Here is a 15,605-nt window from a genome sequence, read left to right on the forward strand (position 1 = left end):
GCAATAACTCTTGCCCCTTACCTCCCCTTGCCACCGCCAGGTGTCACTAGTTTTTTAAGCTGAGCGATATATATTATACGAGGATGCTCACATAGCGGGGTGGTTGGGAGGGTTTTTAAGTAATGTGATCGGGTAAGTATTCTCGGAGAAACACAATTTACTAAAAGTTTGCTTTCTCCTTCAAATAAGTTCACCGATCACATTAACGTTAGGAGAATAAGTAATAGGAGGAGGGAATGCTGAGCATCCTACCTCCACTCCGGGTACCTTCTAGGGGATGATGGCTGGATTCCCCATTTGAACAATAACCTGTTCTCCTAATTTCATCAGCTACACAGCCTAGGGTCCCGTTATATGTGACCCCTATATATGGTTAAGAAGATAGTTATTGAAATCTTCTTACCTACAAAATTTCACTGGTGAATCCAGCGAAGCTGATAGGCTGTGCTGATTGTTTTAAATGGGTCTGGTGGTCATCTGGGCTGCCAACACCGGACCTACCAGATTCAAGGTTTGCCTCTGCAAAGCCAAATCTCTGAGATAAAAACTGGAGAAGGTTGACTCTGCATGCCAGCCAACAGCTTCTATTATATCTCGGATTGAAACATTGTGTTTGAATGCCAGGCTCGCCGAGATTGCTCTAATCTCATGAGCCGTAATCTTCATGAGGCGACTCTGATCTTGTGAGACCTCAGAGTATGCCGAGCGTATAACCCACTTCTGCCATGAAGCAAGGGCTTGAGGGGTGATATCCCGTTTACCAGCTTTGACTGGAAGAAAGAGGCGCTTACGTGTGTCCTGACATGCCTCTGTGCGTTTTAAATAGTGCTTGAGTGCATGAACAGGATCTTGCATGGCTGCTGCTCTTGACTTATCTATGGAAGAGAGTGAGCGAATGATGATTCTTTGATTGCCAATGAATGGTAACCTATTTTTGGCTACAAAGCCTGGTTGCGTCAGGAGGACCACCGAACCATCTGATCTGAACTGAAGAAAGTTCAGGTCACTGGAAAGGGCATGTAACTCGCTCACCCTGCATGCTGAAGCTAAGGCTATCAAGAAACATGTTTTGTATGATAGTAGCTTTAACGAAGTGTGGGCTAAAGGTTCAAATTTGTCTGAATTGAGCCATGTTAAAACCCAGGACAGATTCCATTTTGGAAACAGGGTGAGGGATTTTGGTCGATTGAAATCAAAATTGGCTAAAAGATCTAACAGATTTTTGTTATGCCCAAAATCACATCTACCATGATGGCGGAATGTGTCTGATATCATGGAGCGGTAGCCTTTGATAGTAATTGGGGCCAACTGTTTCTCCTCGAAAAGCCAGAGAAAAAAGTCGGCCAGTTGAGGGATTGAGACACTCAAAGGGACGACGTTACTGATATGGCACCAGTCCCTGAAAACATGCCACTTTCCCTCATAAGCCTTCAGAGTGGAGGGCCTTCTTGTTCTTGAGATTCTCTCCACAATTGAAGATTTAAATTGTTTGTCTCGCAAGGCTGCCCGGACAAGAGCCTTAAGTGTGAAGAAGAAGACGGTCCAGGCAGGGGTGGAACACCTGTGACCGCGGTTGTTTGAGAAGATTTGGGCTGGTTGGAATCTTCCTGGGTAGATCTATCACTAGATCGAGTAGATTGGTGACCCAGGACTTGTTCCATCTGAGAGGGGCAATCAGAATCATCCGACAGTTCTGACCCCTTAACCTCTAGATTATTTTCGGTACCAAAACTGTGGGAGGGTAGGCGAATGCCCAGAACCCCTCCCAGCCGATTGACAGAGCGTCCACGGCCCAAGCCTCTGGGTCTGGAACCGGAGAGACGAAGGTGGGCAACTTGCGATTCCACCTTGTCGCAAAAAGATTGATCATCAGACGCCCCCAAAGTGTGCAAATCCGAAGAAAGACTGATTGATGGAGTGACCATTCCATGTGAATGACTTGACCTTTCCTTGATAGAGTGTCAGCCAAGACATTGAGTCTGCCAGGAATGTGTCTGATTTGTACGTTGATGTGGAGGTTGTCGCACCAACGTAGAAACTGCCAGATCAGAATGTACAGGTCTGGTGATTTGGTGCCCCCTTATTTGAGGAGGTAAGTCACCACCACAGAGTTGTCTGACATAATGAGGAAAGTTTTTCCTGAGAGTTGATCCTTCCAGAAATGAAAGGCATTGATGACAGCCCTCATTTCTAAAAGGTTGATGTGGAGAGGCGTCTCCCCTGGCTCCCACGTGCCGCTGACTGTAGCGAAGTCTGGCAACAGGTGGGCACCCAACCGTAGGTACTGGCATCAGTACATACCGTTATCTCCGCTTGGGGCATCTCCAGAGGAATCCCCATGGACAGCCAACCAGGGTTGTGCCACTGATGCAGGAACGATCGTATCTCGGGCGTGATCATTATTGTTTGATTGAGGAGACTTGAAAAGGGGCGCCATTGTGCCAGTAACGTCATTTGTAAGGGACGCATAAAAAGACGGCCAAGCGGGATCAAGTCCGCCACCACAATGAATAATCCGAGGAGTTGCAAGAATTCTCTCGCTGAAATCCACGTCCTGTTGGAAACGGACTCGACGAGTTCGACGATCTGGATTACGCGAGCACGAGGAAGCCATACCAGATTCAGATCGGTGAGAAACTCCATACCCAGATGGACAAAACACTGGGATGGACCGAGATTGGACTTTTCCCAGTTCACGACAAAGCCAAGATGATCTAAAAGTGCTAAAAGATCATTTCTGCCTTTGAGCAGAATAGAACTTACCATATGTTTCTGGAGGACGTCGTCCAAGTACACTGCCATCCCTTTAGATGAAGTCGAGTGGAACAGGGTGACGACGCAATCCATAACCTTGGTAAAAGCCCAAGGGCTGATGTTGAGGCCAAAGGGTAGGGCCTGGAACTGATAAACCATGTCACAGTAAGCGAATCGGAGAAATTTCCATGACGCGGGTGGGTAGGGACGTGAAAATATGCGTCAGTCATATCTAGACTGACGGCATACTCGTCCCGCCGGATGGAAAGACGGATTGATCTCACCGTTTCCATCTTGAATTTTGGTGGTAAAATGTATTGGTTGAGGCGACTCAGGTCGATGATCGGCCTCAACTTGCCTTTTGTCTTCTGGATAAGAAACAGCCTGGAATAAAACCCCGGCGATTGCAGTTTTTTTCACAATCTCCACCGCCCGTTTTTCTATGAGCGACCGTATCTCCTGTTGTAGAAAGGTATCCTTCTCCCGATCGGACGGTACGTCCGTGAAGAGGGGAGAGGAGGACAGGGGAGGGGGTTGGATAAATGAAACCTGAAGTCCCTCCGAAATGACCTGGATCACCCAATCGTTCTGAGGAAAAAAAGGTGGTCCAGTGGTCCTGAAATTGCAGGAGGCGGCCGCCCACAGGTAGGCTGTCCGTGGGTGATGGAGAGGGTATGTCAATTTTTAGAGTTAGGAGGCTTGAAGACGGAGAAACTTTGTTTCTTATTGCCTCTGTATGGTTGCCTAGTAGCTTGATTAGACTGCTGTCTCCTGGCATTGGGTTGGGATCTATACTGCACATTTGATTGTAAGGATCCCTTGTCCCTGGTCCGCCAATCATCCCTCTGCTGTGGCAGGGGCTGATTTTTTCTAAACGCCTGTGAGGGTTGGGCTGCGAGTTGGAGGGGCAGTTCCTGAGCTGCCTGCTTCCGAACTTCTTCAATTTTTCCTCCAAAGAGTAAAGGCAACCCAAACGGAGTCATCCGTAAAGCCAGAGCATGATGGGGCTTGAGCGACGTGGACCGCAGACATGCATCACTTCGTATCAGGTCTAAGTTGGCAGAAGCAGTCAATGCATTAGCCATGGAATGGTGAGCTGTCCTGTTAATAACTCTAGCAATCCGGGCCGTTGCTTCCCAAGCGTGGTCTTTGTCGGATTTTTCTGCGAGTCAGAAAAATGGCTAATGAAGCCATGTCTAACATTGAAGACGCAGTGACTACGTTCCGGACTAGCTTTGACGTGGCATGGAACACATTTTTGTCCACTATGTAAAACAGTGGAGCAGACATGTGAACTGCTCCATATTTTTGTCCAGGGCCGGAAGATCCGTATTGAAGGCATCTGAATGAGTTTTGTACCAGCGACACGAGAACGTCACTGATACTTGGCTTTCTGACAAGAACGCCTTAGCATTCCCTGGATCAACTATTCGTCCTGATAGACAATCATTAATCTCCTTAATTTTTGCCAACTGGGGAAGGAGCCGGAAGGACGGCGTCTCTTCCTCCCCGTCAAGATCTACAGACGTCTTAACTTTGTAGTCTTGAGTGGTGGTAGGAGGTGGAGGGCATTCTGAAGTTGCCAACACACTATAAATTTCTTCCACTGCCGCCTTGAAGCCAAACTCAGTCCATTCCATGGTTGGATCTGTGTACGGCTGATTTGCAGGAGTTTCATCACCCTCACTGTGTGCCGAGTCGTGTTCTGTAATAGCTTGCATTTCTGGATAGAGCATACCAGGTGGCAAAGATGACGCGATTCTGTCATCCTTAACACTGTCACTAACTCTCCCTTGTGGATAAGCCGTGAACATATGGACGGCCAGCCCTGCCAGCTGGTTTGTCTGGCTTGTGGTCGGTCTGAATGTTGGCGACGGTCCTGCTATCACTGGTACCGGCTGCTCCAATGGCCTGGCTGGACGGACAGATTTCTCACTAAAATCTCTGCCATAGTATTGGTATGTTGCCGGCGGTACAGCTTGACGGACGGATTTATCACTAAAATCTGCGTAAGTCATGTCTGGTCGGACCGTTTTAGCAATAGGGTCCCCATGCTGGGACAGCCGGACAGACGGTGACGTAGAGGTTGTGTAAAGAAATGGATCTGATGGATCCGGTAAAAACCCCATGCGTCCTGACTTACAGGCCCGAAGGCCATGCTCGGACAAACGGGGGAAGATACGCCCACTGGGCAGCCTAAAATTGGGGGAACATTCCCCCAAAGAGTCAGAAAAAGCTGTGGAAGCGAGCGAGGGAAATAAGGGTAATATCTGGCCTGATGTCAATAGCTGCATCGTCGTTTCCTGGACCAAACAACACATCTGTTCAAAGTTGGACTGTTGTACCCTGTCAACATTATTTTCCTCCATTGCCGCTGATGTTACTGTGGCTGACGGCTGCAAACAACGAACTTTAGGTGGAGGGGGGACCCAAACGTCCCCCACAAGGCTCGCAATGGAGGCTGTCTTCGGATGTATACCGAGGACATCAATGCTATCTTTCTTCGACTTATTCCATCTATCCCTCTCTTTTGCTGCCTTCTGGACTACATCAGCCCACGTTTGCTCTGTCCAAGTATTAGACACGCTGCATGGTATAGATGATGTACACTTGGTACATACAATACAAGAGTCATGGTTGTCTTCTTTTGCTTTGAACATTTTGCATTTCATGCATCTGGTTGACATTTGTACTGAAACGACACAAGAAAAGAAAACAAAGCACAAATTATCAATTCAGCATGTTATTAATTCGCTAATACCACAACCGTTACTAATGGAGTAAGCGAAATTAGTCAGTGTCGCGTTAACTCTTAACTGACAACACGAGTTCTGCAATAGCGTGTGTAACATGGTCTTCAGTAAACGAAATCCGTAAGGGTCACAAAGTCACTCAATTTTGAAAAATATTTTTAAAATAATGTATACAACCTGTAGAAGAATGATTGTCCAACACAATAAATCCAAATTTAACTTCAGATGGTCCAATTTAACGCTAAGATGGCTTGGATTGTTTGGAGGTATAATGTATGTGTTATCAGTACAAGCGAAGCTTAAAAACTAGTGACACCTGGCGGTGGCAAGGGGACGTAAGGGGCAAGAGTTATTGCCCTTTGGTCTATATGAGATAGACCGAAAAGACGAATTTTCGTCTTTTAGTAGGACTGGATTTGAGAGGTAGCAGGCTTATATCCCTAACGTTAATGTGATCGAGGAACGAATTTGAAGGAGAAAATGCCTTGTATACTGGGATGAAAATTCTCCTGACAGTTGTAGATTGTGAAAGGCATATTTTCAGTCCTTTTCTATAGCTTTAACAATATTCAGAACATGACCAAGAGTAGCACATTTTGGATAAAGTACAGATCTCAATTTTAGGTCAATTATACTAGGGTTTTTTTAACAGTTAATCCAAATTAGATACTACCTTTGGTTCATGAGCAAGTACTGAGATAAGCTTTTAGACTGATATGAAAACAGTATGACAATGATCTGTGTATATCATCTTCAGTTATGCAAAAATTATTCCTCATTAACAAAAACCAGAAACATTTGGTTACTAGAGCAAAAATACTTGCAATATAAATATTTACTAAGTATGATGTACAATGGATATTATGAAATTGTTAAGTGAAACAACTCAGTGTTTTAACAAAGACAAAATCTGTGGAGAGGTTTAACATTACATCTATGGCAGTGTTCATAACAATGTGCTTCAATCAGACCATGGCATTTTACATTTACTCTAGGCCGACAATAAATTCCTATTATTTTCCCAAAACAACTTAAGGAAGACATTCTATATCACTTGCACATATGCCACTCATTTAAAACTATCCACATCCAAATCTACATTCTTGTTGCTATGGTACTTGAACTGGAGTCCGATAAATATATTTGTGCTCTCCCTCATACATAAACTGACACAAGAATTAATAAATACAAATTAAATAATTTTTTTATCAATTGAAATTTGTGTTCTAGTTCTAGCTTTTAATTCCTTTTAAGTGTAATCATCATAAATGCAATGTGACCTCTTGTAATTAACCATAAAATGCGTAAATCTACCATAACAGCTATGTTCGCAAGCATTTCTCTGAGAACTTAATTAAGTGCCGAACGAGTTTTGAGAAATGACTTGCTGAAGTATTTGTTGCATTGTTGCACTGAATTAAAAGCTGGCCTCCTTTGTATAATCACGTTAATTATGTCTTTTGAATCAAATAAAGGAGGTGAAATAAAAGAAAAGATAAAAGTCACAAAAATCCTACAAACTTAAAATCTAGCGGCCCCAGTCGTATGTCGGGTGAACTCACTTCATTTGATCAATCGAACACTTATATATGGTTTTGTGTATGCAATATAAACTACCTTAAATTAACCAAGTCATTCATAACTGTGATCAAAGATAACAAGGCAGCCCAGCGAAATGAATACTTCGCAAAATAAAGAGCTTGATTTCACAGATACGGTCCATTGTGGGCAAGCGAGTTTCTGAGAATTCTTGAACTGGCACTTAAAGATATCCACAAGGATGATAAAAAGTTTTATTATTACTTCCAATGAAATCATGACATCAATATTGTACTAACTGAACAATACAAAACTTGAGTTTTGACATAGATGATGATCTCACGAAATAAATCTCGCATGTTTTTGTAAAAAGAGGAATCTTGTTTGGTGGTGTATCAACAGTTAGTCTAGTTCCCTGCTGTGTGGACTCCTGATTCGGTAGGATACTATTAGACACCACTACTGGAACCAGACTCGTCAAGAAAACAAAAAGCAGTGATGTAATACATAGATTTTTCGCATACATGTGATGGTTGATGAAACCAGTTGGACAATGTTTCTTATGTTGGACATTTTGAAAATAAATGTTATTTAAACATAACAAATAACTTCATTAGAAAAAGTGCATTATTAAACATTATTATCGACGTGTTTGTAATATGATGATTCAGTCATTAAGCAGCCCAGTTCCCTAATGCACCCCCACTACCCAGTTTTCTCGATGTCAAAGCGATTTTTTTCAATTTTTGTAGGTCTCTCGGTTTCTCACGCCTCGCTTTTAGTGCTATGTTTGTGGACCCCATTATGCGCGAGTTATTGACAGAGAGGTGTGTGTGTATATATATAGTGAAATTTACCAATGGAAATTCATGAGAGACTGTGCCATCGGGCAATCTAGCACCAAAACCCAGAGCAGGAAACAGCTTGTCACTGAAAAAATGACATGTTTATTATGGTAGATTGAGATATGCCAGCACAAAAATTCAAATACTATTGGCAGATGACTGAAAATTGGTCTCTGCATTCATATACATTTATACACATGACAAAAATTTAAAAGATTTTTTTGTCAATTCATTTATTTCAAAATTTAGAATAGATAAAGTATATGTCTGTTTAATCTTTATTGATTCGGTTTTTCATATACATTTATATACATTTACAAATATCTGCATTTCTTTGGTAAAAAGTTGTTGAACTCTATATGCATCAAGACAGAATATGAAAATTCCAGCCATAATCATATTTTAGCACCATACACAAGGCTTCACAGGAGGCAGAATTTTTCTAACCTATATATAAGGGTCATGATCAAATGTTTGTTTAACTTTAATGGATCCCAAATCCCCATAAAAATACAGGTATCCATTTGGCACCAATAAAGTAGGATTTGAATTCGAAGGATTTTTTAAAGAGCATTTCAGATTTGGTTTACATCAAAAGACCCTGGTGTAAACTGAGAAATGTAACTAAAACAAGGAAATACAATGTAAATTTTAATTTTAAATCTATAGGGAAAAAAGGAAATATCATCATCCTGGATGCTAGCATGTCATATAAATGAACCAGATGAAAATTCAAATAATTTGATATTCTGTAACTTAACTTGAATAAAGTTAGATTATATAACTTTAAGAATATTTTCATCTTTGTGTCTTTAACTGAATGCTAGTTTTCAATGAGTAGATTCACTCAGGGTATTACAGCTTTGTTTGGTGTTACTGAGCTGAAGCCCATGTACTGTGCTCAAAAAGTTTCTAGAATATGGAGGCTTACCTTATGTCAGCTTTGGAATATGTCAACCCTAGTTCTAACACACATAATACACATGCTGACTCACACACACAATACAAACCTGTCATAATCCTGAATTATCTCCCCTACTGCCTGAATGGCTGATGCATATTGGTTGGGTGCACCATAAGCAGAAACATAATGGAGAGAATTTGGAGAAGAAGGATCGCCATTGGATGCTGTAAAATCTATAGCTACTGTCACATTCAGCTGAGTTCTGAAGATTAAACAAAAATATGGGCATAAATATAGTAATTAAAATTCCATTTCCATAAATCACATAAATATAGAATGTGGAATAATTAAAATTCCATTTCCATAAATCACATAAATATAGAATGTGGCCATAATTAAAATTCCATTTCCATAAATCACATAAATATAGAATGTGGCCATAATTAAAATTCCATTTCCATAAATCACATAAATATAGAATGTGGCATAATTAAAATTTCCATAAATCACATAAATATAGTATGTGGCATAATTAAAATTCCATTTCCATAAATCACATAAATATAGAATGTGGCATAATTAAAATTCCATTTCCATAAATCACATAAATATAGAATGTGGCATAATTAAAATTTCCATAAATCACATAAATATAGTACAGTGGAACCCCGCTATAATGCGATGATCGGGGTCCATAAAATCGGATCGCGTTAAAAGCGGGGTCGCGTTAATGCGGGGCTTTACAATATTTAACTTTTTTCCGAGAACATATACGTGTATACATGTACAATGATCAAAAGTCGGCTTATCATCAGATGAATATTAACTGGAATGCATTAATTAAGATATATTCAAAATAATCGATGTCTAATATATTTATAGGTTATTACTGTGCATTAAAAACATTTACTAATTTTTATTTGTTTGAACGATAATACAGATTGACCGATAATACCAGACTATCGCTATATCATGAAAAGTGTATCAACACCGTATGCTACCGTGCCGTCGTGGCATGCAGTTCATCCATAATGGATGTAATTTCATTGAAAATCGTACAGATTTAAAATATTCAATAATTTTTTAATAGTCTGAATTCGTCATGTAAAATATAGGATGAACAAAATATTGAAACCATTTACTTGCCGTCTGATATTGTACGGTCATTGCATGCAGCTATTCCAGGGTCTACATACGGTGTCTGTATTGGATATTATTTACTTTCAACTGTTTGTTGTTTGATCACACCACCAAGCACAGCATACATGTTGGCGGCTTTCGTCCTTTGATGTTTATTAAATTGTGCGACTCTTGTATCAACCACAGCTTTGTCTGCTGCTTGGCTGTGATTGCAGTTAAATAAGAAGCCCATGTCGGCTATTGTTTGAGCAACAACTGTATACAGAATTCATGGAAGACAATCACAAAGACGATTTACTGGCTTTACTCATGGATCCGTAATAAGTAACACTTCCGATAATGTTTACTTCGGCTTAACAATTCAAAAACCTAATGAAACCAGTTTTCTCTTCTAGAGTAGAATACGGAGCTTCACCACAACCTGTTCAAATTGATAAATTTCAGAAGCCAAGCGTTGTACACACTATTTCTCGTACGTTATATATATCGTATTATTTTAGAATTCATACACGATCACTTCTCCAAAATCACTTAAAGAACCTGGATAAATTGTTAAGTTCCGATCGTTTATTATTAAAAGTCATACGCGAATTCTTCCACCAAATTATAATAAACGTTTTACACACTATTTCTCGTACGTTAAACAAATATTTTCACGGTCCGATAAAAATACACGTAAATGAATTTCAAATTTCAGGAACCATGCCACGATCATATTATTTTAAAAGTCACAACTAATCTCATGCCCAAAATGAAGTTAATTTCTTGTTTTGTTTTTTTTACTTTTCTCCAAATTTTTTTTCTCCACGTGTGAATGAATATACGAAATTTCGGGAGCCATGCTACGACCGCGTTATATCCGAATTCGCGTTATGGCGGGGCGTGTTATAGCGGGGTTCCACTGTATGTGGCATAATTAAAATTCCATTTCCATAAATCACATAAATATAGAATGTGGCATAATTAAAATTCCATTTTCCATAAATCACATAAATATAGTATGTGGCATAATTAAAATTCCATTTCCATAAATCCAATGGATTTCCACAAAACAAACTTTCTGACATTACTGTCTACATCCCATTTAAGTCAAACCCTACTGAAACAACACAGACTCTGATCTCCATTGTGTGCTGGCAGATCAGGGTCTAACTCATTTGTTCTACTGATTACTCCTAACAAAGTGCACTGACCTAGTTCTTATGTGATGGCATATATCAGCGTATGCAGTCTGCAATTGGACTCAGCTAATAAACTACTGTACAGATTATTAACCTGAATTTTCTTTCAAACTTCCTTCTTTCTAAAAAACTATTCTTTTCAATACAATAAAAGTTTGAATTACTGATGATTAATACATTTCTATATCTTTATTAAGCTCAATTACATCATTTATACAACCTCTAAAATTAATTAACTAGCAGAAGCCAGCCATTTCAAGCTGAAATATCGACACACAACAACATATGGCCCTAAACTTTCAACTGCCAAACATGAAATGAATCTCAAAAAGATTTTTTTATCACTGTTGGCAATTTGGGTAAGTGCTAATGCCAACATGGATACAGAAGACTTAAGATAGAACATTCACTAAAGAGTCATCATTATAGTTTAAAAAACATGAAACATTTGAATTGCATTGATTCACCTTAGTATATATGGAGGATGTGATGAAGTAAGACCAGGTTTTACTGCTGTAATAGCTTAGGGTGAGTTTGCCAGCTACAAATATTTACTTAAATATGTATTAGTCAGCTCACTGATTACCATGCCAGACTTGCTACTAAATGGTTCAGGTTTGAATCCTACAACTGGATCAGTTGAGATCGGTTACCATGATGTGCCCTTGGGTAATTCACTTAACTCCATGATGTGCCCTTGGGTAATTCACTTAACTCCATGATGTGCCCTTGGGTAATTCACTTAACTCCACAATGTGCCCTTGGGTAATTCACTTAACTCCATGATGTGCCTTTGGGTAATTCACATAACTCCAATTTCGTCACCACTAAATAACCAACTTGTTTTGCTGTGCCATAAAACACCAACCACCAAACACATTTATCCAATAATTTTTCTACCAGTTTCTATATTTTAAACAAATTTTTGTACATAGAAGTAACATCAGAGTTTGGCAGGTTTATTTAATAGTCTACATTACACACTTTTTTCAAAACTGTTTCTCTATTTCAAACAAATTTTGGAGAAAAAAGTAACTGAAGACTTTTGGGAGTTAGTAAACTAAGTTATGGCAGAAATGTCCAACTATCATATGGGAACAAAAACTCCTTAACTTGCAACTAATGCTGTGTTGGAGACTCAAAATACAGTTTGATGAAATGACTACATAAAGAAAATTAATGCACTGAAAAACTATGAAAATATGATAGAAACATATAAGTAACATATCTTAAACAGGATTGTAAAACCTGATACTGATAATATACTTTGCAAGATCAATTTATCATCATTTTATACAGATGTACAACATAACAATATTAAAGTGAAAATTTATCAAAATTACCCGGCCTGTATGTAGTCCAGAAAGGTGTGCTGAATATCTACCTTGCAACTCAGAAGAATAATCTACAGAAGAAAAAATGGCCACTAGTGATGCGACTTACTGATCTGTGAAACCTCTACAAAAATGTGAATCCTTTAAACTCTGTACAACCAAAATTTTATTGCAGAAAATAATTTTATATCTCCCGTAAAAATTCAAACATTTTGCTCACGAGCTCTAGAGCTTTATTTTTGTCATGAGAAATCAGCAACTTTATATAAAAATAGTGAACTATACTGAATAGATTTTACATATAAAAAAGTACCTTTACTAAAACTGAGAAAGTCTAAGAAGTACTAAATTCCAATGACTGCACAGTCAACAATGAGTACAGTAAGACAATACAGGTAGATATTTATGTTTAAAGTAAATTAATTACCTTAAAAACATTTGATCGTTTTCACTGAATAACCTTATACTCTGAAGAAAAATGCAAACTGACACATGATTTTTAATCTTAATTGTAGATTCTATGAAAGTACACTATTACTGTAACTGGTTACAATGCAGTCATGACTGTACCTGGTTACAATGCAGTCATGACTGTACCTGGTTACAATGCAGTCATGACTGTACCTGGTTACAATGTAGTCATGACTGTACCTGGTTACAATGTAGTCATGACTGTACCTGGTTACAATGTAGTCATGAACAAATAAAACTGGTTTAATGAGAATAACAAAATTCATTTTGCAAATTTAGAATGTACAAAATAGATGCTGGTTCCCCATACATGTTATATTATTTTAACCATAAAGATATTAAAATATGGATATGAAAATGATTAGACTGGAAACAGTTTAGGTCACCTATGGCATAAATCTAAGTAAGGATCACTCTTTTAATCCTTATTTTATCTGACTGGAAAAAATGGTATACATGTTCTAACTATCAAAGTGGTCCCTATGCAAAAAATAAGTAATCTTATGATACAATTAGCATTTTGGTTAAGAACAAAAAGATCTGAATTAGCATTCATGTAAAGCTTGGATAATCCTTGCTCATCTTATATAGCCTGGATAATCCCTTTCTTAATTCATGTGCCAGTTATGGAAATAAGTCTGCTTGAGAACAAATCAAAGAGTAAGATTATAGATAAATGAGTCTTTGTGAGTAACTCATTCAAAATTGTATTACGAACATATTTTGTTTATTTATTTACTTCTTAGATGGGAATTAGCTGGGGCAGATAAAACATAGATCTTCTGTTTTTCTAAGCTTTGATTAACACAAAATTTCAGTAATTTTGTTGTGGTCATTATGGTAAATGAAACAATAAAAACAATGAAGTTATTCAGGAAGAGCAATTTATAAAATCATAACAAAAAAAAACAATCATGTGCTCAAATATTTTTTACAGAATTTACTGTAAATTTACCTATTATTTTGGACGTCAAATGATCAAGTTTAACAACACAACTAATATAGTCTTTAAACAAAGAATTTATTTTGAGTAAAATGAAACTGTGACAATTATTGTACATTAATGTATATAATGACTCGTTGATTCCTTAATAAGATGCATTGTATTCTTACCTCCCCTGAATTAACATATTTCTTTTTCTTTGCCTTCTTCTGTGAATTTATCACCTAAAAAATGAAATATTAAAAATGGATGAGACATATTCATCTCTTTTAAATAATTTCCTGTAGCCGTAATTACCATAAATCTCATTAAATGTTTAAGCACAAATTTTAGGTGTGATTGAGTACCACTCCAAACAATACAGCAATCATCATTAAATGAAAGTCTTTTTAGTGCAGACAAGATTTCATCCCTTTTTTAAATAGCAGTACCATAAATAGTACAATATAAATTTGCCATGTCGTATATGGTATTATTATACTTCTCTTTCAAAGAACCCTATGGTACTGGTCAGAAAGTTGACCTTTAATCAATGGTATCTACCTTGCCTTAAACAAGGTCATCCGCAAAATTAGGTCATGGTAAAAGACACAGAACTCATATTACTTTGCAAAAATCATTTTTCTCCTTTCAGACTTAGTGACTTGACCATAAACATTAAAAATTCATAGATGCCTTTCTTGTCTCAAATGCCAATATAACATACAGAACTGTGTGTGTCAGCTTAGATTGCTCAAATGGCAGAACACCCATCTAGAGTTAGGGAGGGCCCTGGTTCAAACCCAAGTTTAGCTATGCATTTCAGCCCCTGTTAAATTTGGCAGCACCAATAGGATTTCACACCTGCAGCCTCCAACCAGATAGGGAAGATGCAATTAAGTGAAAGCTGCACCTACCTAGAGACACAGGGACATGTCTCAAAAGGCAGGAAAAACATGTAAGTGGTAGGACTGGGCTTGTTGGCTTGGTTAACTCAAATGGTAGAGTGCCCATCTAGAATTAGGAAGGTCCCATGTTCAAACCCTGATCCAGTCATGAATTAGAATCCCTGTTAGATCAGCCTTCCACAAAATGTGGTTATGGTTTGTGGATTAGGATTTGAGTTGTGTGAAAGGTTTGACCTTTGACCCTCTAACCCCCCAAATCAATAGGTGTATTCTTTAACTCAAATGTAAGATATCTTTAAGTTTTTGTCAGTGTATATGGTACAGAAATTAAGAAGCTTTGTGGGAATTATTTTCTTCATTCTGTCAAAATGACCTTGGCTGTTCACACCTACATAAATAAGTATATTCCATATCCTGAATGCAATCCATCCATTGGTCAAAGTAGATGACAAGGAACTCACGATAACATGCAAACACTGTTTCTGCTAGGAGTTACAGTAACCTTGACTTCTGACTCAAAAATGTATAGCTTTCTTTCTTATCTCAAATGGAAAAATCTATAGGTTTCTTTCTTATCTTAAATGGAAGCCATAGACAAAGCTTGGTCAAGACACTGTACCTGGTAATCAAGTGAAGTTATTGTGCAGAAATAATGTTCCTTCTTCTCTCAGTTCTGTGACTCTGACCTTTGGCCTTTCAAGCCAAAACTCATAAGTTTCTTCCCTTATGGAAAACTTGAGTTATTGTATGGAAATAAAATAGGGAACAGATGTACCGAAAGACATCATAAATTGATACAAGAATAAAACATAGCAGAGAACAAAATATAATATCTTATAATGTATCAAATGAAG

General features: G+C 38.3%; 1 protein-coding gene across 1 annotated transcript in view; it reads right to left on the reverse strand.

Annotated features, from left to right (window-relative positions):
• LOC149787530 (copine-8-like) overlaps positions 1–15,605 on the reverse strand; it is a 77,068-nt gene that overhangs the window by 20,067 nt on the left and 41,396 nt on the right. Inside the window, exons 12-15 of the mRNA XM_089973658.1 lie at positions 14,035–14,088; positions 12,460–12,521; positions 8,902–9,057; positions 7,904–7,976 (exon numbers count right to left, since the gene is read on the reverse strand). Coding sequence (XP_089829784.1) covers positions 7,904–7,976; positions 8,902–9,057; positions 12,460–12,521; positions 14,035–14,088 — 345 coding nt within the window. The remainder of the gene's footprint in view (positions 1–7,903; positions 7,977–8,901; positions 9,058–12,459; positions 12,522–14,034; positions 14,089–15,605) is intronic.

The sequence above is a fragment of the Sinohyriopsis cumingii genome, chromosome 11 (genome assembly GCF_028554795.1).
Source record: "Sinohyriopsis cumingii isolate HCF-2022 chromosome 11, ASM2855479v2, whole genome shotgun sequence".
In the NCBI taxonomy this organism is placed as follows: domain Eukaryota; kingdom Metazoa; phylum Mollusca; class Bivalvia; order Unionida; family Unionidae; genus Sinohyriopsis; species Sinohyriopsis cumingii.